Here is a 22,195-nt window from a genome sequence, read left to right on the forward strand (position 1 = left end):
GCAGTACGGGAGTTATCCTCAGACATCCCTCTCAAACGATGCTTCATCTTTCTGAGGTCAATAAATTAGATAGTAGTAAGTTGGGTAACAGTAACGCGTGATGTTTTCAGTGGTGAGACATTGCAAAACTGTGCTAGTAAGTGCTACAGGAAAAACTGTGATGTGATTATTAAATAGTTGTTGTATCACGGGCTACATACAGCTCCTCACAAGCATCCACTTTCAAAGCCATTCCGATGAACTGCTGTGCCACAATACTTAAGATGCTTGCCTTTTTTCACCCGGAAGGTGTGCTAGGGCGGAAGACTGTGCTAGTCAAATACTTTTTCGTCTTGAATTTTTTTATTATTCCGTTCATTTTGTATTTGCCTAACTATATGATCAAAAGCAGCCATCTCCTGCTTTCTGGAAGTTCGTATGTGTGAGCGAGAGAGCTGGGGGGTGCGCTGCTGAGCACCCAGGGGACAGGGCAGGGACGTGCCCCCCGGTGTTGCACTGCACCATCGGGAAACCTCAGGTGGTTTGTGGTTTTAGTGTCCCCGTGAGGACACCCCGCCGGCGTGGTTCTGTTTGGGGCCGGGGATGAAGCATGCGCCTTCCTGACGGGAGGGATGTTGTGGTTGTCCGTCCTCTGGCAGACTGCAGCATCGCCCAGGCTGCAGCAGGGGGAGAGCAGGTGGAGGCTTCACACACTGCAGTGACGCTGCCCTGGAGACGGAGATGGCGAATTCCTCCTGCCTCTGAATGAGCCGGGGAGCAAGGAGCCCTCCCAGCTCCGCCTGGTGATGCCCCGAGCCACCTAGCCCTGAACGGAGGCCGGGAGGCGATGGCAGGCTAGCGGCCCCATCGCCAGCCCCACCCCGATTCCGCGCCGCGGTTGTCTGCCGGCATCTCCCGTTCACTGCGAGGGGGCGCGAAGCAGCATCCAAGCTGGGAAGGCACCCGCCCGTCACCCTCCCATCCTCTCATCTCTCCATCCATCCGAGGGGGGCCATGGCCGCGGAGGAGGTCCTGCAGACGGCCGAGCACTACCAGGCGGAGATCGAGCGGCTGACCAGGGAGCTGACGGAAACCACCCGCGAGAAGATCCAGGCGGCCGAGTACGGGCTGGTGGTGCTGGAGGAGAAGCTGGCCCTGAAGCAGCAGTACGACGAGCTGGAGGCCGAGTATGACAGCCTGAAGCATGAGCAGGAGCAGCTGAAGGAGGTGGGTGCGCGGCCCCTGCGGGGGCACTGCCCGCTGCTGCACAGCGCCTCGAAGGAGGGCAAGGCAGCGCATGGCATTGCAGTAAAATGCGTGGGCATCTACACAGTACCAGGAAGAGATGCAGCTAGCCGGGGAGGGAAGTCCTGCAAAGCATCCGTCCATTACCAGGACAGTACCTGGAGGCCGGGGCGGAAGGGCTCGGCCCTGCTCTGCTGGTATTGTCTGGTTCAGGGTAAAGCAGTTCTTTACAGGGGAATGCCATGCGTGCCTACCTGCCATTCATTTATTGTGGGCATCTGCCATTCTTCTTGTGTTGTGCTGTCACCAGGGTTGCTGTTTTAGAATGGCAGGTGCTGTCCACAATGACAAAAAATCCTTCATTTAGCAGGCTCAGCGTTCAGGAAAATAATTCGACAGAAATGTGAATTCTATACATTTGATTATACTGAAATAAAGGTGGCTACATTGATGTTGGCAAACAAACACCAAGACTATTCGAAAATCAATAGCAAAATGCGCTTCTTTATTTGTTAAGTCCAGAAGAAGGAGTCTGCCTTTGTTAATGTAGGTTTTATGGTACCTTTGCTGACTTGTGTACGTTTGTGATTTAAGATATTGATTGCAAGGCATAACAGCTAAGAACATGCAACACGATTCGCATGAAACTCATTGGCATCTTTGCCACTTCCTTACCATAGCAAGTACATGTTATGGAGGGCGTCACCCTCGTGTCGAGCGATGCACAGTCGGAGTGTACAGTACCACGGCTTAGTGTGGCGAGCGAGAGTCCATTGTGGGTGAAGTCCGCCCGGATCCAGCATGACTAACACTTTCTAAATATAGACACAGACAATGGTGGACAAGGCCCACTCAGTCTGCCCATCACTCTGGCTGCACTCCACATCCAGACCTTGCACTTGGTAGTATTGCTTCAGTATACCTGATCCATACCTTTATTTTTTCATTTATTTTATTGTTTCATTTATTCGGCTGGGGCAATGATCAAATCCATTCGGTAACTGGTCTAATGTGCTAGAGCCACCCTGGTTAGGTCTCATGTCAGAACCACTCGCTCACACAATACTCTGGCTTTTAAGGAAGTTTGTTTCTCCCACTACTGGGAATGTGAATTTCTCCTTCAAATTCTTCCTTTACCCCCAGTCTGTTCATGTTTACATTTTCAGGCGCCTTTTCCTCTGAAGCATGCATCATTATACCACGCCTTTGATGGACCATTTCCAATCTGTCTTTATTTGCCTTGTGATGAGGCGTCACAAAAAGACACTATAATCATGATGCTGCCTCGCTGGGGTTTTGTTTAGTCACTCAGGTTTTATCAGATCTAAATCGCCATAAAAATAAAAAATAAAAAACATATTTGAAAAAATGTACAGGTAACAGGTGCATACATGGAAGAATGATGTGCTAAAGAAAGATGTATGAAAATTCTTCAATAATTCTTAAATTCAGAAAATTGCTCAGTGTAGCATTCTATTCCATTGTTTTTTGTTTGTCTGTTACTTTACGAAAAAGGGTCAAATATAGGCAAATGCGTCTTGGCATCATCCAGAATAACTAACTGCAATATATGAGCGATGGCTCTTTTTATGGCAATTATACTTCAAGTTTTTTGCCCTTTCCAATGGGCAGTTTTGCACATGATGTTACATTATAGTTAAAGACTGTGGCCCTCCCAGCCTCGCCGTGGCGGTCCTTCTGCCGCAGAGCTGGCGGTAAGGACTGCCACATTAAGAGTTGTGAGGCTTGGCAGACGCCAAGCCTCCACAACCCCGCCAGACTCGCCGGTCCGGTCGCACCGCTGTGGCAGGCGGGGAGCACCTCCAACCCGATGGCAGGTCTCAGCCTGCCATCCAGATTACGATGCTGCAAACCGCCAGGCTTTCTGTGGCAGACACCCCGCCACGAAAACCCTGGCGGTCACGCACCCGGCAACAGGAATCTTCATTCCTGTCGCTGGCACACTCATACACACATGTCCACAAACATGCACTCATCCCCCCACCCGTCCACAACTCACACACACACCCCCACGCCCCTTCAGGCACACATGCATACACATACACACCTATTCAGCATACGCATACATGCACTCAGACACACCCACTCACTCCCATTCATCAACACAGACACCCCCATTCACACGCACATACACACACACATTCAGCACCCCCTCTGCAAACATGCACACAGCCACCCAAACACACAGCCCCATCCCCTCTTTAGATGCCCACTTACCTCCTCAGTCGAGGAGGACATCCGGGAGGGGATGGGTCCTGGCAGTCTTCCCTCACCGCCACCACCAGCCAGCAGGACTCTGCCAAGCCGCATCACAGCTTGTAATTCAGCAGGCGGGGTCCTGCTGGCGTGGCAGTGCCGACGAGGGACCCGCCTCTGCAGCACCGACCACCAGCACAACTGCTGGCTGCTTTCCACCTCAATAATGGTGGAAAGCAGCCAGCACTCGTAATATGACGGTCTGCTGACCGCCAGCACTGGTGGGCGTCTGGCGGGTTGGGCTTTAACGGTCAGTGAAATTGACCGAAAAAGTCCAAATGAGGGCCTGTCTGAAAAAGCAAGCAGATATCCACTGTCATTTTGTAGGACATATTGAAACAGTGCTATTGTGTTTAGAGGGAATATTTATGTATGTTCTACTTACTGCTTTAGCTATTTGTTGTCAAAAGAGCTATTGTGGACACTATCCAAACTGACAGTGAACAGTGGGTTTGCTTCTTATTCAAAGGTTTTCCTTCTTCTTCTTGTGCCTCTCCCTCCCCTGCAGCATGGCTTATTTACAAACCTTTTGGCTGAATGACATCTAACCATCCATTGTTCACATTCAAGGAACAATTCTATTTCCCCTTGTGCTGCTTTTGCCCTCTCACCCTTGCACTTGTGCTGTAAGTATTGTACACACAACCTCTTCTGTTGCTTCCCCTCATTCAGCGTTTCCTTTTTTTGTTATTTAAGCCCCCCCAACTTAGTTCCTTATTGTTGTTGCTGCTCGGCGGTGTTCACTTATCCCTCCACTCTACTCCTCACAGTTGTTCCCTGTCCTCTCTTCGTCACATCGTTTTTTGGGTCAATGCTGCAAGTGCTTTGACCTGTTGTAAGTATTGTGGACTTTTAACCGCACCCACCTTATGCCCATCACTTTCACTCATTCGTGAGCTTGCCTTTCAAAAATCCCTTGATGTCATTGCTAAATGCTTTACTTTTGTCCTGCCTTGGGGCAGGTTTGTTACCGCCTTGCAGACTGACCCTGTTACATGGATAATTGCACGATTGCCGATATACTTCAGCGTGGGTGAACTATTGTTTTCTTTTGTCTCTCCCCTTCATGCTGTATGGCAGTCGTTGCCCTCACAGCACGTATAGCGCCAACAGTGCAAATTCCATCGACGGTATAGGAGCGCTGGTCACATTGTTCACACTGTTACCTAATCAGAGTCGATTCTTTTGGCTCTCCATTTCACATTCCATAGCTTTCACAAAAACACTTGTAATTGATAAATGCTTTACTAAAAAAACACAGAAATCTGCATGGCGGCTGTCCCGGCATAGCAGGAGAGCTGATACTACAATATTCACTGCACTCAGGAAAACCCGACCCATAATGCTTTGCAAGTATTCTTTTTCAAAACATTTTTGCCCATATCTCAACCTGTGGTGGTCCTAGGACAATGGGAGCACCACTAAAGCATTCAGCATGACAGACTCTTTCTGTCAAGGTCAGCTCTGGGTCCCCACACTAGGTTAGTGGGGACCCCAAAATAATAACCCCTCCCACCATTCAGTATCTTTTTATGCTCTCTTATGCTTGGAGCTTTTGTTTTACAGGTTTAAGTAGTTTTTTTTTTTTTAAGGACTTTAGTATTGCAGTATCTTTGCTAGGCCTGAAAATATGTAAGGCCCTATGTTCTCTGGGGTCTAAATATATGGTTGCACTACATTACTTTGTGTTATTTTATTTTCAAGTGGTTATGCTCTCTAGGGTCTAATTATATGGTTACATAAGCATGTTTCTTACAAATTATATTTTTATTGTGTCTGTTCTGAGCATTACAGTCTACATACTATGATATTTCCTGCACTTGGTCATCCCGTAATGCTTTGCAGGGCATTTTTTTACAAATTTTATTTGCTTATAACTCGGCCTGTGGTGGTTCTAGGACAATGGGACCACCTTCAAAATGTTTACCACAACCTACTCCTTCTTTCTAGATCATCTCTGGTTTGCCACACTAGGTTAGTGAGGACCCCAAAATAATACCCCCCATTCAGTGTCTTTTATAACTTCTTTCATGGCTGGAACTTTAGTTTTACAGCTAAGACTAGTTTGTGTTGTAAGAGTCTTGTTTGTAGTGTTATTGCAGTAGACCTGCTAGCCCTCAAAATGTGTAATGCACTACAATCTCTAGGGGCTAAAATATGGTTACATTGCAATGCTTTCAGTTGTTTTCTTTTCTTGTGGTTATGTTCTCTAGGGACTAACTTATAGTAACATGACCATATTTCTTACAAATGCTATTTAATTGTGGTGTTCTGTAGGGGGTGTTCTGAGCATTACAGTCTAATGGCAAATATGATAAAGGTTTCTATTGAGTTTATATAAAAATGTTTTATGTTTTATTAATCTCTCTTTATTGCATTTATGACCAAGATTAAGGCCAACTCAAGATCCTTATCACACTATGATTGCTTGAACACTCTTGATGTGTTTGGATGACCCTTCTAGTTTATTTAATTAGTTACTCCTTCGTAGCTGTCTTGTTTTGGGAATTGTGTTAGCCAGCCAGCCAACTCTGATGGTGGGGTGGTGAAAGTGGTATTCTATTGGAATTAGCATTGCAGACTTAAATTAGGATGCCAAATGGCAACATTTTCATTTTTGGCTAAAGATAGAGGAAGAAGGTAAATGAAAGTGCTTTAGATACATGCAGGTCCACTGGAATTATGTGACAGGAGTCCAGTTATATATTTACAATGCCAATAGCTCTAACTCAAGCAAACGCGAGACCCATTGCATTGCAAATGCTTGTTACAGTTGTTTTTTCTCTTTTAGTGGGTCTGGCAGCTGCAATTTGCTGCCAGGCTGCTCCTTTCTGATACAATGCTTTTGCTCATATTTTAACTTTTGTTTTGTATTTACTGCTCTAAGTTTGTGTTGATGCCATATTTCAAAGATATATAATTGTTTCTAAAATGACAGGAGCATCACAGCATACGCATATTCATGTGGGCAATGCATGCATACGTATGCGTCATTACGCTCATCTGCCATAACTTTATAACTCCTATGATGATGCATTTGCTGTTACGCATCATGTTTGTTTTTGCTAGTGCTGTTCAGTATCATAACCATTTTCCTTATTTTTTTCTGATGCTCAGCTTCCTCAGCAAAAGCATTCCCAAATCTGCAATGGCAAAGCTAAAAGGTGATACCTATTTTTTTTTGTCAATGCTTACTTGCAAAAGGTGTCCCAGAACCACAATGAGCGCTCCAGCAGTATTCTGAATAACATGATCATGAATGGCGTTGATGTTCACTTTTGTATATGACTCCTGGTTTTGGAAAATAGATGAGGCGTGGCACAAAGAGATTGTCCAATGGCACATAATTTTGGTTAAGTTGTGTGTCTAGGATTAAAACGTTGATGTGCTACTGTAACAGCTAAGGCCAAGAAGAGTTTACCCATGCATGGCCACTAAATGACTCTGGCATTCTTTCCTGACTTCCAGGAAATGTGAAAAGATTGTCATAAAATGTCCATCTTTTTCACCTTTCCCGCTGCACCAGATGTTGCTGTCCTTAAATTTCCACTTGAAGTGAGGGGGTATTGTTCTCAGCTAGATTTGGTTGAGTTTCACACAAACTAATCGAATTTGAGTGCTTCAGTAATTCCCATGGGGGCATTAACTATTGTTACTGAAGGGAACCTTAGCGTTACACCTGCAATCCCCGTTAACTTTGCCCATGGAGTTACCCTTGAGGGAACACATTTCCACTGCTTCAAAGGGCTCCTGATAATGGCTCTCATTTTTTTAAATCACATGAAGCAGCGGGTCTTGTGCAACTTGCCACAGTTTATAAAATGTGGGATGTTGCAAGCCTTTGGACAACTCAGCACACCCCTACATAAAATCACAATACTTATTGCGACCAATGGCTTGCAACATCACCTCTACGTATTGAACTCATACCTCAACATTGTTGCCCATTTTGCATGATATACCTCATCAGAAGTTGTCCAATTTTCATAATTCAGTAGCATGCCCTTTCTAGTTTTCAGAATGGTTCAGTTCCTCCCCATTGATCAGTTTCATTAGTACCACCATTGTTACTGCACATTACCCATTTCTGCAATTCACAACATGAAGAAATTGCATATTTTCCAGAGTGCTTCAATAGCCTTAGGTACATATTTTAAGAATGTCTCCGTATGTTCACATTGGTACCTTCAATAATAGTCAAAGTTATCACACCTTGAAATTTTCAGGAACACAGAGGGAATTCCTGCAAGTTTCAGTGTCATGTCCCAGTAACACATAAAACTACATTTACATAATGTCTCAAAGTAAACATATTTTAATATCCCTCTGTAAGCTTGCCACAAAGCGTCTGGCTTATTTTAAGAGGCAATGTGTAAAGTAGTTGTGCAACATTTCAAACAGTAACATAGTAAAACCCCCACAAAAAGACTCCACACTAGACCAGGTTAGAAAACTAGATCTTAACTTAATGAACAAAACAAGACCACAACGGCAAAAATCGAATATGTAGAAGTCAAGATATTAATTTCTAAAGAAGAAACTTAGTTGTAGTGTTTAGAAGCATGAAGCACCAAGCAAGGCTATATGGTGGTGCTATACCTGGTCTAATCTGAAAAGTCCGGCCGACCATGACGTAGTGCAGGTCAGATACAGGAAGCAGCTTTGGCCCACTGAAACAGTACCTTGGTTTAGAGTTGCATCGATGTAGAGAACAAGATGCGAGGAGAAAAGTGAGGTGATGCTTTGGGGCTGATCCTGAAGATGTCAGTGCTGAGCTGCGCACAGTCAAAAATGCTTCAGGAATAGAGAAAATGCGTCATGTAGTCAGCAATGCAGTGCTCCCGATCCTACCAGCAGCAGTGATGCGCCGGCATTGTTGGCAATGCGGCATCCTCACAGCGACGGAGATGCATCAGTGTCGATGGAGATGTGCTGTTCCGATTGGCACAACGTTGTCGATGCCTAGGTTCTGGCAGTTGCAGCACTTTATACCCACTTCCAAGGGTCTAGAACTGGGTTGGCCCACTTGGCAGGGAAAGACTTGCCGCAAGCAAAGTCCAGGTGCTGTTGCAGGATAATGAGAAGTTTTTGATGTTCCTTAGATTTAGAACAGGGGCAAGCCAACATGCCTTTGGAGCCACTCTGGGTTCAAGTGAGATGGGTCCAGTCCTACCTCAGCACAACAGAGGACAGCAGGGCAGAAGAACAGAAAAGCAGTTCTTCCAGAGCAGCATTGTAGAGTTACATTCATTGTAGTAGCATAGCAGTTTTCCCCCGGCAGAGTTCTTCACAGGTCCAGTAATGTGCTGAGTTGGAAGGGCCAGGGGTCCAGTACTTATACTCAGTTGTGCCTTCGAAGTGGGAGTGACTTCAAAGAAGGGTATTTGAAATGCACAGAGGTCCTTTCTTCCTGCCCTGGCTCTAGTCTCACTGCAAGGAGAATACAGCCCACTGTGTGGGCCAGGATACTGCATAGTCATGTATGTCAGCTCCTCCCTCCCATCCTGCACACATAGCCCATCAGGATGTTAATGGCCCATCAGTCACACTTAAGCCACTTTGTGTGTGGCTGTCTAGAGGAAATGCACAAAGTCCAGCTGTCACCAAGCCCAGATGTGTATTGGAGACAGGCTGCAGGCACAGAGGGTTAAGAGCAGGAAAAGGCCAGCTTTCTAAAAGGATCATTTTCAAAATTGTAATGATAAATCCAACTTTACGATTAAAGAGGATTTCTATTTACAGTTTCATAGGTACTAAACATGACCGATCTACTCTTTCTCAATTAGGAATGACATCTTATTAAATTTGATAAGGAATCCCCAATGTTAACCTATGAGAGGTGTAAGCCTCACAGTAGTGAAAAACGACTTTGGGTGTTTTTCACTACCAGGACATGTGAAACTTGAGTACATGTCCTTCCTTTTAATTACACAGCACCCTGCCCTATGGGCTACCTAAGGCCTACCTTAGGGGTGATGTATATGTAATAAAAGTGGAGTTAAAGGCTTGGGGAGGGGTTTTAAATGCCAGGTCGACATGGAAGTGTAACACTGCATTCGGGATGTAATGGCAGACCTGGGACATGTTTTAAATTGCTACTTAAGTGGGTGGCACAAGCACTACTGCAGGCCCAGTAGTAGCACTTCATTTACAGGCCCTAGGCACATGAAGTGCACTTTACTCAGGAATTAAAAGTGAATTAAATATACTGATTAGGTAGCTATCAATCAAACCATTTTTTTAAGGAGACAGCACAAGCACTTTAGCACTGCTTAGCAGTGGTAAAGTGCTCAGAGTCCTAAGGCCAACAAAAAAAAAATCATAAAAATTGGAGGCAAGCAGGCAAAAAGTTTGGTGGTGATCCTGCAGAGAGGGCCATTTTCAACACCATGCTAGAACGCATTGTACTTTTTCAAAATAAGCCCACCTAGCTTAGGGCATAAAAATAGGAACAGAGTTTTCAAACAATATGTGGCCATTACTGTGCCAAAGATGCAGTCAGGAAGGCTTGCCTCTGACCACAATGTTGGCACTACCCAGACCCTGGATTGGCAATGCAGGCAGTTGTCTGTGAGTAGCGCTTGCTGACCTGGCCCCTTTGGTGCTGGATTGCTGGTTTACTTGACTCCTACCTGTGATACTGTCAGGCAGCAGCCTTCTGGGCCCTTCTTCAATGGGGACACCACCAACTGTAGAACCAGGCACTAGGGCTTCTAGGCACAGGAAATGCACATACCCGAGGCTGTGAAGGGAAGGCAGGACTCTCCTTCCTCCACTTGACCTGGTTGGGCAGATAAACTCGTGCCCCAGAAACTGCTGCAAGCTAAGGACAGCCTACATACACCCTTGCCACCAACACCGACCAGTGTTGGATGACTTCAGGGGAGGTGATAAACCCAGCGCACTTAGGCAGTGCAGCCTATCTCTCTCATCACCTCGTGATTTCTATTGCTTTCCATAACCAGTGCAGCTGTAACCCAGTAGAAATTCGATTCAGAAATGTCCCCCAACCCTTAACTTTAGGGAATACAGAAGGGGGCAAGATACTGCACTCGAACATGACCCCTCGCTGTCTAGATGTGCCATCGCTGCTGCTATGCGACCATCCCTAGCAGCTGAGCTTGTTTACCAGCCTTCTTCATTGAACGCTATCAACAGATTTTTATTTTGATGTGCTGATATTGATTTAAAACAGAATTTTAAATAAAATACAGCGTTTTATTGTTACTGGGAATGAAATCTCAGCAGTTTCCGTGCTCTTAAAGATGAAACAGTAGCACTAAATCCTTTTAACAAAAAGCTAAAGCAGACGAGACGAGTGACCCCTGTTTCAGGGAGCGCCGAGCTCCAGGCCACTGATAAACACGATGACCTAATTTTCTGCAGTGCGTTGAAGTAGAAGATGCACACGGGCTTTTCAAGAACTGACTATATCAGGGAAGTGATCGCAAATATAAACTTTAAGCATTAGCAGATTTTACAACCTTGCAAATGCCAGTTGATCCTCAACACAGTGTGTCAGATTCTCAAAGGTTTTTCCTTGGGCGAGCCAGACTGGCACGTGGAGGATGTGTTTTCTAGGCTTAATGTTTATGATCCAAAAATATTCATTCATGTGCTGCTGTACGACATGCACGTGCAGAATATTTGGAGTTGTGCATTGGTAACGCATATGTAGACTTAAACTTAGCGTATTCAGTGGCTGTGTCCATGAGTGTGTCATGAAAGTGGTTACTTAGGACAATGTTCAAGAGTTGAACAACCAGGCGGTTGTAACTGACAAATAGTTTGTTGTGCTTCTTGCACGCTTGACATGACATTGAAGTCACAGTGGCACTTTCCAGGTGAGAGGAGTGCAAAGAGTGAGCGTCTTCTTCCTATTTCAACACAATCTGTGCAAGAAGGGCAGACATTATATAGAAACAACCTTTTATTGAATCAATGTATTTGTGTGAAAAAGAGCAGTCCTTTAGTCTAATTATGTGTATTTTACGATAAGCTTAGAGTGCACACAAGGATGGCTAAGGAAACATGCACGAGTCATCATTCCTGGTGCTGATCATGCACCAATGCCTGTTCACTACAGCAGTGGCGGCTCCTCCACTATGGCGGAGGAGCGTCGCCCCCGCCAGCAGCAAGCACTGCAAATCCTTTAACATCCTTTCATTGTTAAAGGGGCGGGCCATTGGGGATGATGAGCATTAAGGGGAGTACACTCCCCTCAGAGCGCATGTGTGTTTGGCCGGCCGTTTCAGGCCGGCCAAACACAAATACGCAGCGTGCTCTATCAAGCCCGGCAGTGTGTTGGGCGCTCCCCTGGCTGGGTGCTCCCAGCCAATCCTGACTCTGCTTTTAGCAATGTCAGGTTTGGCCGTAGGGGAGGCTGGGAGCCTGTGCCTGCAGCATGAGGAGATGGAAGAGCGACGGTGTGGGAGCAGAGGTAAGTTTTTAATTTTTATTTAATTATTTTAATTTATCAATCTTCCCCCTCATGCGCTGCCCGCCCCCTGCAGCCCCTGCGAGCTGCCACTGACAGCATGCCTAAAGTCGCATGCATAAGATGTCATCAGTGATGTTATTTGAGGTGTCATTGGTGATCTCATTAAGGATGTCCTAGAACATGTCATGAGTCGTGTAATATGTGAGGTCATAAGCAGTGCCTGGCGGGGCGCAAGTTATAGTCAGTTCTGCTAACTGTAACTGGTGTTCCTTTGTTTTTTTAGTTCAAAATGTTAATGTTGTCACTGAGATATTCACCTAACTATAATGTTACTATATCCTTTGTTTTTTCAGTGGATTTCTAAGTTTTCTTTTATAAAACGAAAATGTATCTTTTTATCACACCTAACTAGAACATTGCTTTAACCTTTGGTTTTTTCAGTGAATTCCTAGTTTTTTTTTAACGTACAGTAATATTTTATTACCATACCTAAAGCCAACCCTTTGCCATATGAACTAGGAACCCCAAAAGGTAAGTACCAGGATGTCCCCCAGAGACCAGGAGGAAAGAGGTAAGTACCTGGTTTTTCCTAAACCCAGTAAGTGGACTTTAGAAAAGGACTATGCAAGACCCAGACAAGACTGAGAGAAACCAAAGATTGATCCTGACAGAAAATGACCTGCAAAAGAAGGGGACAATGTCCAGTTTGAGATGGAGTGCCCAGTCGTGGCTGGAGCCACTACCCACCCTTCTGTAAATGCAGGACCAGGTCGACAGTGGACGAAGAAGGTCAGCAGTGCAGCACCAGAGCAGAAGAGTTCCAGAAATGGTGCAGTCAATGTTGGCAGTTGGGTTGCAGTCAGTCAGTCGTGATGGAAAACCACCAACAAGCCTTTGCAAGTGCAAGAAATAATGAAGACGGTTTTGCAAAGCTGAAGAGGACCAGCATGACCTAGGGGACCCGACCAAAGGATGGGGCTCCGGGGTGACCCTCAGCAGCTGGGAAAGTCACAAGAAGAGGAGTCAGCCCCCAAAAGTGACCCACAGACAGCAGGCACAGGAGTCGCATTGAGGCCGACGCAACACACCTGGAAAGGAGTCCCACGTCGCTGGAGCAGCAAGCAGGATACTGTGCATTGCATGGAAGCGTGCTGGGGGCTGGGGCTACACAGAGCATGAAGATACCCTTGGAGGAGGAGCAAACAAGCCTTGGCAGCTGCAAGAGTCATGGTGCATGGGGGTACTGTCCTGCGTGGAGAGGCAAGGGCTTACCGTCTCCCCAGTTGGACAGCTGGTAGAGGAGGTCTAGGGGACCATTCCAGACTATGATCTGTGATGCAGAATCCATGGAGCTCCATAGGAGGGAAGATCCACGCAGCCAGTCGTTGTTGCGGTAGGTGCCTGCAGATGCAGGGGAGTGACTCCTTCACTCCAAGGGAGATTCCTTCTTGCTTCTGGTGCAGGCTTAAGACTCATCACCCTCAGAGGATCCACAGCCAGGGAAATGTTGCAGTTGCTGGAAGGAGCCGGAGAAACAATGTTGCAGAGCAGAGTCATCGCTGTAGTTGCAGATTGTCAGTTCCTTGAGGGTCCAGTTGCAGTTCCAGTGGCCAGAAGGTGAAGTAAACAATGCAGAGGAGTTCTGCTGGAATCTTGCATGTTGATCTGAGGACCCACCCAAGAGGGAGACCCTAAATAGCCCAAGAAGGGGGATCGGTCACCTAGCAGGGTGACCACCTATCAGGAGGGGGCTGTGACATCACCTACCTGAAGTGGCCACTCAGATGCTCCCAGGGGTCTCTGCACACCTTGGATTCAAGATGGCAGAATCAAGTAGCCACGTGGAGAAGCTCTGGGCACCACCCCTGGTGTCATGATGGACTAGGGAGTGGTTACTCCCCTTTCCATTGTCCAGTTTTATGCCAGAGCAGGGAGCGGGGTCCCTGGACTAGTGCAAACCGGTTTATGCAAGGAGGGCACCTAATGTGCCCTTCAAAGCATAGTGGTGGCTTGGAGAGGCTACCCCTCCCAAGCCATGTAACACCTATTTTCAAAGGAGAGGGTGTTACTTCCCTCTCCCACATGAAGTTATTCGTTCTGCCTTCCTCTGCCTGAGCTGGTCAAGCAACAGGAGGGCAGAAACCTGTCTGAAGGGTGGCTGCAGCGCGGGTTGCCCGGAAAACCCCAGAAGACTTGTAGGAGCAATGCTGTAGTGCATGGAATCATACAGCTAATACTGGCAACAGTATTGGGGTATGATTCCAACATGTTTGATGCCAAACATGCTCAGGGCCAAGGTTACCATTATGTAGCTGGACACAGGTCCAGGACACGGGTAAAATGGCTTTCCTGCACTTACAAAGTCCTGAGTAATGGAGCTGCAGTTCGTAGGGGCACCTCTGCTCATGCAGGGGTGCTCTCACACAGAGGTACCTGCACCCTGCCTTATAGGCTAGGAGGGCCTACGATATGGTTGACTTACTGTGACCTGGTGCAGTGGTGGCAGGCCTGCAGACATTTTGCATGGGCTCCCATGGGTGGCACATAAGTGCTGCAGCCCATGGGGAACCTCTGGTGCCCCAATGCACTGGTTACCTAAGTACCATATACTATGCACTTATATGGGGGCACTAGTATGCCAATTGTGGGGTGAGTAAAGTCCCAAGCAACCACATTTAGAGGAAGAGAGCACAACCACTTGGGTCCTGGTTAGCAGGATCCCAGTGAACACAGTCAAAACACACTGACAACATGCAAAAAGTGGGGGTAACCATGGCAAAAAGAGACTACTTTTCTGACTGTGCCTGCCCCTACACAAAGCAGTCTCCGACCCCCTGGAGTGCATCTACGACCAGGGTAGGAAAGGCAGGGTGTTGTGCACTACAAAGACTTTTCTTTGAAGTTTGCCTACTTCAAAGGCAGAAATGTGTATAAGTACTGGACTTTTCACACCAAGAAGTTAGATTCCTTCTGGATTTAGGACATTCTGCCAGGAAGAAGGGCTGGATGCTGTCGGAGAGACTGCCACTCTGCCTGCTGCTTTGTTGTGTTGGCCTTCTGCTTGCTGCGTCTCTTCTGGGACTAAAAGGACCGGACTCTGCTTTCTACATCCTGCTTCCAAAGGTTCTCCAAGGGCTTGGACTGCGTTAAAAAGTCTCAGGGACATCAAAGACTTCATTTGACAGCACCTGAACCCTCTTGCTGAGAACCCTGACTTGGCAAGTGGTGCCAAGTCCAGTTCCTGGGCCCTTTGGGGTGTGTTCTGGTGTAACCAAGAAGAATCAAGCACATCGACTCAACAGTGACTTCAGAACTGGCACTGCTGTCCGACTCCACGGCACTGCCTGCACCGGAGCCGTGGTCCCCACTGAATGCTATGACTGCGACAGATGCCAGAGGCTCGACACCGCTGCAGGGCCTCCGTAGTCCCACCATAGTGTGAGTCCTGAGTGTTGTGTCACCGACGTCTGTGACGCCCCACACCGACTCCTCCGCATCACCTGTGGCCCCATGCTGTGATTGCAGCACCACCAAGTCAATGCCTTGTTGACCTGCTGTGAGGTAAGGAACTGACACTTTGCCACTGATGTCGCAACAGCTCCTCTGCAACCATAAGCATCTGATGCTTCACCGTCCCTGCCTCACAGTAAGAAACCAATGCCTCACTTCCCGCCCATAGCAGTAAGGAACTGACACCACACCAGTTCCAGCGATGCCTCACCACCCCGACTCCCTGCAACGTCTTTGTTTCCTCGTTTTACAAGGTATTGTGCCTGGGGTCCATGCAACTACGTGACTCCCTCGTGACAGACTGCTGGGAACAACTCTGTCAAGCCATCGTAATAACCTCAGCTTTGAACTATTGTGTTTCTAAGCGCTATACTAAGATTTAATCTGTGAAAATTAATGTCTTTGCTTGAGTGTGTTGGATTTTTGTCACTTTGGTCCAGTTTTACTCAGGTAAATATTGGCTATGTTCTTGAACTGGTGAGGAGAACTTTTGCGGTGTTTTCACTGTGTTACTATGTATGTATACAAATACTTTACACATTGCCTCTGAGATAAGCCTGACTGCTCATGGCAATCTACCAAGGGGGTGAGCAGGGTTTAACTTGGTTGTGTGACTTCCTTACCCTGACTAGAGTAAGGGTCCCTACTTGGAAAGGGTGCAAACCACAGCTAACTAGAAACCCCCATTTCCAATATATATATATATATATATATATATATATATATATATATATATATATATATACAAATTAAAGTTCAGAACGGGATTAAGTCCCTGAGTCCTGTTATGGCTGGCAGCAAAAGTTTTCTTTTGTTGCTGGCAGCCAATCAGAGCTTGCACCCAAGGAAGTCTGACTCCCATGGGAGTGAGATGATCCAAGGGAAAAAAAGATCCCTGGGCCACTCAGAATGCTCTGTTTTTAAACTGTCTCTCTCCCAGTAGTCCCTAGGGCAAATATGTTTGTACCTTTATTTTTTATATTTTTCAAAAATTACTGAACGGATTTCCACCAAATCACAAAAAGCACCCTTTCCTGACCAAGGTCTAGCTTCCTGCAAAATTTGGCGTAATTTTGTTACACAGTTTTTGCAGTACTGCTGTCTAAAAAAAAGTCTGTGAAAAATGCATGGGATATTGCATTTTGGTGACCCCCTTTATTCCTGACCCCTATTTGACAGATCACCCTGAAACTTTCCATGCACAAACTAGGCAAAAAAAAGAAAAAAAAGATCACATGTTTAGTGGACGTTCATCAAACGGTGTTAAAAAGTAATATCAAAGTTATTAGCAGCACAAAAAACGCATTTCTTAACCTAACTATAACTACCCAGTAGCGGCTGCCACTCGGTAATATGCATATACAGAATTCCACATTTTTCCTAAAGCTACACTTTTGGAATTTGCATTGTAGGACTGATCTACAAACCTTTCCACCCCTAAGTTAATAAAAAATAATAATCTAATTATAGGAAAACCCGAGTTGCTAATGCAAAGAGGAGGGCTCTATAGACATTCACACCTGCAGACTGAGCGTGTTACTATTAACAGTACTTCTTTATGGAACAGAAGAATGTTAAAGGGCCAGAGGTGGCCATGCAAAGTAGAAATGGGCAGCGGGGCACACAAATAGGATGTGGATCAGCACTAACCTTTAGTTGTGGTTAGACACCTTGGAGATACTCCTACGCAAAGTATTAAAAAGCACACATTCACCTTGAGAAATGAAGAGGAACATTCTGATCTTTTCTTGGTGGAGAAAAAAGAATAAATATGATTTATGAGCCTGCACAGTCCTCTGCATTTTCAGGGATACTCCTGGGAATTGTTGTTAATCGGAAAAATCAGAAGTGCACCTAAGTAGCGTACATACATCTATGGTGCTGCGGTGTCTGTCTTTAATCTAACGTATGTGAAATGGCCCTGGGGAATATTGAGAAAATAGGTAAGACTTCTATGTATGTGAATGGCCTACACGTGCATTTACAGCAGAGTTCCATGGCCTAAATGGAATGTATGTGAATACTCAAACAATATTAATCCACGCACAGGTGTAGGTATAAATTATGCTGGAGTAGTTCATACATCTAAGAACTTACCTTTGGGATTGAACCCGACAGTGCTCAACCAAATATTATTGAAGCACATCTGACTCATGTGCCAGTCCAATAAACAATTGCTTAGAGCACATCCTTCCTGCAGGTTTTTTTGGACTGGAGCTCAAACCGGATAAGATTGCCCTGGAATTTGCAGTAGCTCATAGTTGAAAGCATTTATTGTGCCCTTGGTGCACCACACAGATTGTGCAGTCCCCTTTAGATGAGGACCATCTAGTAGAGTCTTTGCTAATCAGTCCTTTTGGAGTGTAAGCCTGCACACTATACTCCATGTAAGATTGCAGAAGGTGTGCAGGCTTTTTTCACCACCAGAAGCAGGCCTTAAATATGGGAGCCCCGATAAATTCTGATATGTGGGGTCATCACATAATCCCCAAACTCCCTCTAAGGACTCGTAAGGAGGTCATAGGGCAAATTCAGGACCAATTTGTGGCTGTTCTTCATGTTCTGTGCGGGCCGCGCCTTAGATGTTGCTGAGGGATCCACATTGGGTAAGAGAATAGTCTCATTGCTTGCGTCTTCCAATCCACACACAGAAAATGTGCACTGCTTCATATGAGTGCACCGGCGCAATTAGCTTGTTTGAGCACATTCATTAGGAATGTGTGCCTAAAAGAACGTGCATTGGTACATTTTCATTTTTCGTATATAATACATCTACAGGTATGGGGCAAACTTCTGCGACACAGCCTAAACATATATTTACACTTCCTATTTTAAAAAATAGGTGAAACTGCGTTCTGGAAATCTACACCAGTCACAGGTTCCCCAGTGCTCTATTGGACTTTTCATGGGACTTTTATCGGGCTGCCTTTTCGTACAGTTCCACACAGTGGGAAGGGCAGCCAGTTGAGGAAAAACACATTTATTTGTCTTCTTTTTTCCTGTAAAGAAAACCTTTGTATCACTGAAGAAGCATCTTCCCACTACATCTACACCATATCTAGGAGTGATCCATCCTGTAAGAGAAATTATTCCAGATCTTGGCTGTAGTCATTCCAGTGTAGGAGAGGGTCAGATTTCAGTTTCTGAATACCCACAAATATCAATCAATCAACCAATCAAAAAATGTATTAAGCACGCTACTCACCTGCAAGGTTCTCAAGGCGCTGAAGGGGGGGGGACAAAACAGAAGGGGGTGCCATTTTACTGTTCAAAAAGCTATGTCTTGAGGTGTTTTCTGAAGGACAATATACATGGTTATAGACCTTCCCAAAATGACAAGACGGTTCATTCTTTGTTCCACACACTTATGACACTCTGGTGAGATTTACCGATTTATGTGTTCTTGTGGTGGAGACATTCACAGAAATACATAGTGGGAAAATCATATATGCTGCCAGGAATCATTTTTTGTGTGTTCCTGGCCGTTGTAAATTACTGTTGTGCATTGCAAAGAGGCTGGTCTCAAAGATTTTCAGAAATCCAATTTCATCAATATTTATGAGGGGAACTTCCTTTTGAGAGTGTTAGAGCCAGATGCAAATGCCAACCGAGGTGGAGGGCTGAAGGGCTCAGCAGGCCTCCATGTTTATATGCACATTTGCCCTGCAGGTACAGGAGCAAGTCCACAGTTTATGGACTAGGGTAGCAGTGGCAAAACAGTGGCACATTGTAGAGATCATACAGCTGTCTGGGGGCTTACTGTCTGCCCTTTCTAATGCCCAGAGCAGTCATTCATAGAGCGGCAGCTGCCTTTCATGGCCGGCTTAGCTGGGAGAAGGTTAGCCAATTGCCAAGTGCAAACCATTTCCTTCCAAATTCCATGGAAGGTGAGACACGGTCGGACTGGCCTGCTGGGCAGTCAGGGAGTGCCCGAAGGGATGATCTCACACATCAGTGTGTGGGTTCTTTTTTCAGCTGTATTTGGGCCTGATTTATAGCCAGATGGGCCTGTTTTTATTGTTGATTTTTATGATTTTACCACAAACCTTGCCTGCTGCAAACACAAATATATGTAGTCTCCCATACCTTGCAAAATACTCCCATAGTGTCTCTCCGAGTTCAGATCTGGCCTGATTACAAACATGAGCTACCTTTTTATGGGTGAGCACAAAGTGCTCAGCCCATTCTGTAATCTCTCTTTGGGCTTCAAACCACACCCATGCCACGTCAGTCACTTACATTGGTTCGTGGGCTTGCCTTTTATAATCCGCTTGCTTTCATTTGTGAAAGGCATGCATACGTCATGGTTTTTCCGGTGTTTATCCCACCTACACAGCACCGGTAAAGTACCAAAAACATACGAGGCTCGATGTTTTCAGCCTGGAGTCCGGACTACTTTATCTGTTTATTTTCCACGCAGCGCGATTGCGCTGCGTTTTTTTTGCTTTACAACGCTAATAGCTCTAACTCGAATAAATGCGAGACCCGTTGCATTGAAAATGCATGTTTAGCTATTAGGCTTGCTGACCGGGGCTGCTTTTGTTTTGGTGCCTTGTGGCAGCCTAACCGTTGTGAAACGCCCGGTGGCTGCCCCATTTCTGTGCATTTCAAGAGCAATTTAGGATTGTGGTATGCATATTTTGAGTCAGAAAGATGGTTGTGACTTATAATGCCATTTTAATGAATAACATTTCTTTTCTCACCCTTGCAAAACACACGTTCGTAGATGTTAACTTAATTAAGTTAAGGCCAGATGTATGGTTTTCCCCAGAAGCCCCTCACAAACCATTGCAGCCTAAATGTTAATATGTTGTATGTTTTTTATTTTGTAGCAGTATTAGAAGACATCTGACAGCTTGTTAGCTGTAAATAGAATTGTTGTGTTGATTACTTGCTTCCTTGGTCAGGGCTGTGGCAGACGTAGGTGATTAGTGGGGATTATAGAGGAACCACGGGGCTGGCCTCTGGTCATGTGATACAGATGAAGTTTATGTATATGGCAGAAAGGTGACTTATCAACTGAATGTTGCTGTACTGGATGGATAGAGAAATATTATTTTTTCAGCTTGGACTAGTACTCCTTGTGAAGGGCAAGTAAAATGCTGTTTTCCTTTAAGTGGCGTTTCCTGAAAGATCCTTTGTTTGATGAAGATCAACAAACACGGTTTGTGTTTTATTGAATATATTGCATACCTTATTACATACGACAAACGATTGCGTGTAAAACTACATATGACAAACTAATTTGCATTCTGGTGTTTCAGTTATAAAAATAAACAAAGTTTCGATATTTTGGAAGGGGTTTCTAACCGAATGCAGATTCGCGTGTTTGCAAGCAGGGTTCTTGCTTAAGCTCGGCTCTCTTGTGAAAGTAATATCTAGGGGCTGGGCCTGACAGTTTCTAAATACCCCTAAGAAGAACCCCTTTTATTTATTCTCAAGCCCCGTCACATTTTTTACAAAGATTCATGGGAATCAAGCGACCAAGAGATTCATGACATGGTGTGAGTGCTCAAATCTTCTTAAAGGTTGGAGCCACCAGTCAGATGCCTCAGATCCCTGGAAAGATTTGAGACTAGTCAAAGCAGTGGGGTCGCTTGTTCTATGCTGCAGGAGACTTGAGCAGGGGGCTATTTTTATTACCTTTAATAGATACATTAGTTAATGAGTCCCATTTACAGGCTAACAGTAGTTTTATAAAGTTTAACTTAGAATCTAGGGTTTTTTATATATTGTTTGATACGTATGGACGGGTCTATGTTTTAATTTACAGTTTGCTGATCATAAGGTTATTTTACTAAAGTTTTATTTAACTACCTTTGTCATTTGTTAATGCATTTCCTTGTAGCTCATTATTTGCTTTGGGTGTAGGTTATTTTTTGAAGGTACGTCTTTCTGCATTTATAGAAGATGACTGATGGTTGAGGTGGGAGCAAGAGGGTACGGTCTATTCCCTGCCCACTACCTATCGCCACCTGCACAGATCTGTGGTGTACTTCCTAGAAACTATTTATTCTACTTCACTGGCAGGAATGTTTTGAGGTACCACCTTGAATGCTTGTGGTAAGAGGGAATACGGAGCCAAGTGGCAAAGTGGTCTAGGAGCTGGTCGGTGGCAGATGCTCTGAGTTCTAGTTCTGGAGGTGAGCATGATGGAAATTCAGCGTAGGGCTTTTGTGTTCTACATAAAGTACCAATAGCATGCGCCTGTCTTCCAGTTGAACTGTTAGGGGACAGCTGAATCCCAAGGCTGACTAATCTTCATTCCACCACGTGCCTCTTTCATTCCACCACCCCCACTTCATCACTCTTGTAGGTCCTTTTTCATACCTGATTTCCCCTTTAGTCAATTTTTCCCTATCTTTCTCTCAGTCAAAGTCTGATGATGATGTCCTATCCCCAAAAAGAATTGCAGTGATACCACTTGGAACCACTGGCTCAAATTAAGCACAGATGTTGCCCCTTACAAAGCATCGACTCCAGTTGCCCCTGTCATATCTCCATTCCTGCAGCCTCTGGTCACTCTCAACAGATAATCTATTCCACTGAGAAAGCTTTGAAATGCACAGTTTTGATTCTTATTTTAAGGATAACCCTTATGGCCACTTTTCTGAGGAAGTAACTCTGTAATGCAACAAGAGGATGAAAGATTTGCTAAACCCCTAGCAACAAAAAAAATCATTACTTTAGAAGCTCATATCAGCTCCTGTAGAGATCAATAAATATATTTCAAGATGCTGGCAA

The 22,195-nt window shown here is 45.3% G+C and overlaps 1 protein-coding gene across 4 annotated transcripts in view; it reads left to right on the plus strand.

Annotated features, from left to right (window-relative positions):
* The first annotated feature begins 412 nt into the window (after window positions 1-412).
* BICD1 (BICD cargo adaptor 1) overlaps window positions 413-22,195 on the plus strand; it is a 674,082-nt gene continuing 652,299 nt past the window's right edge. For 3 of the 4 annotated variants that reach the window (XM_069228219.1, XM_069228221.1, XM_069228218.1), the window contains exon 1: window positions 416-1,206. In XM_069228219.1, coding sequence (XP_069084320.1) covers window positions 994-1,206 — 213 coding nt within the window. In that variant the 5' untranslated portion in view covers window positions 416-993. Of the gene's footprint in view, window positions 1,207-22,195 lie in introns of all 4 variants that reach the window. The other variant, XM_069228220.1, reaches the window with a different exon arrangement.

This window comes from Pleurodeles waltl, chromosome 4_1 (assembly GCF_031143425.1).
Source record: "Pleurodeles waltl isolate 20211129_DDA chromosome 4_1, aPleWal1.hap1.20221129, whole genome shotgun sequence".
NCBI classification, from domain to species: Eukaryota; Metazoa; Chordata; class Amphibia; order Caudata; family Salamandridae; genus Pleurodeles; species Pleurodeles waltl.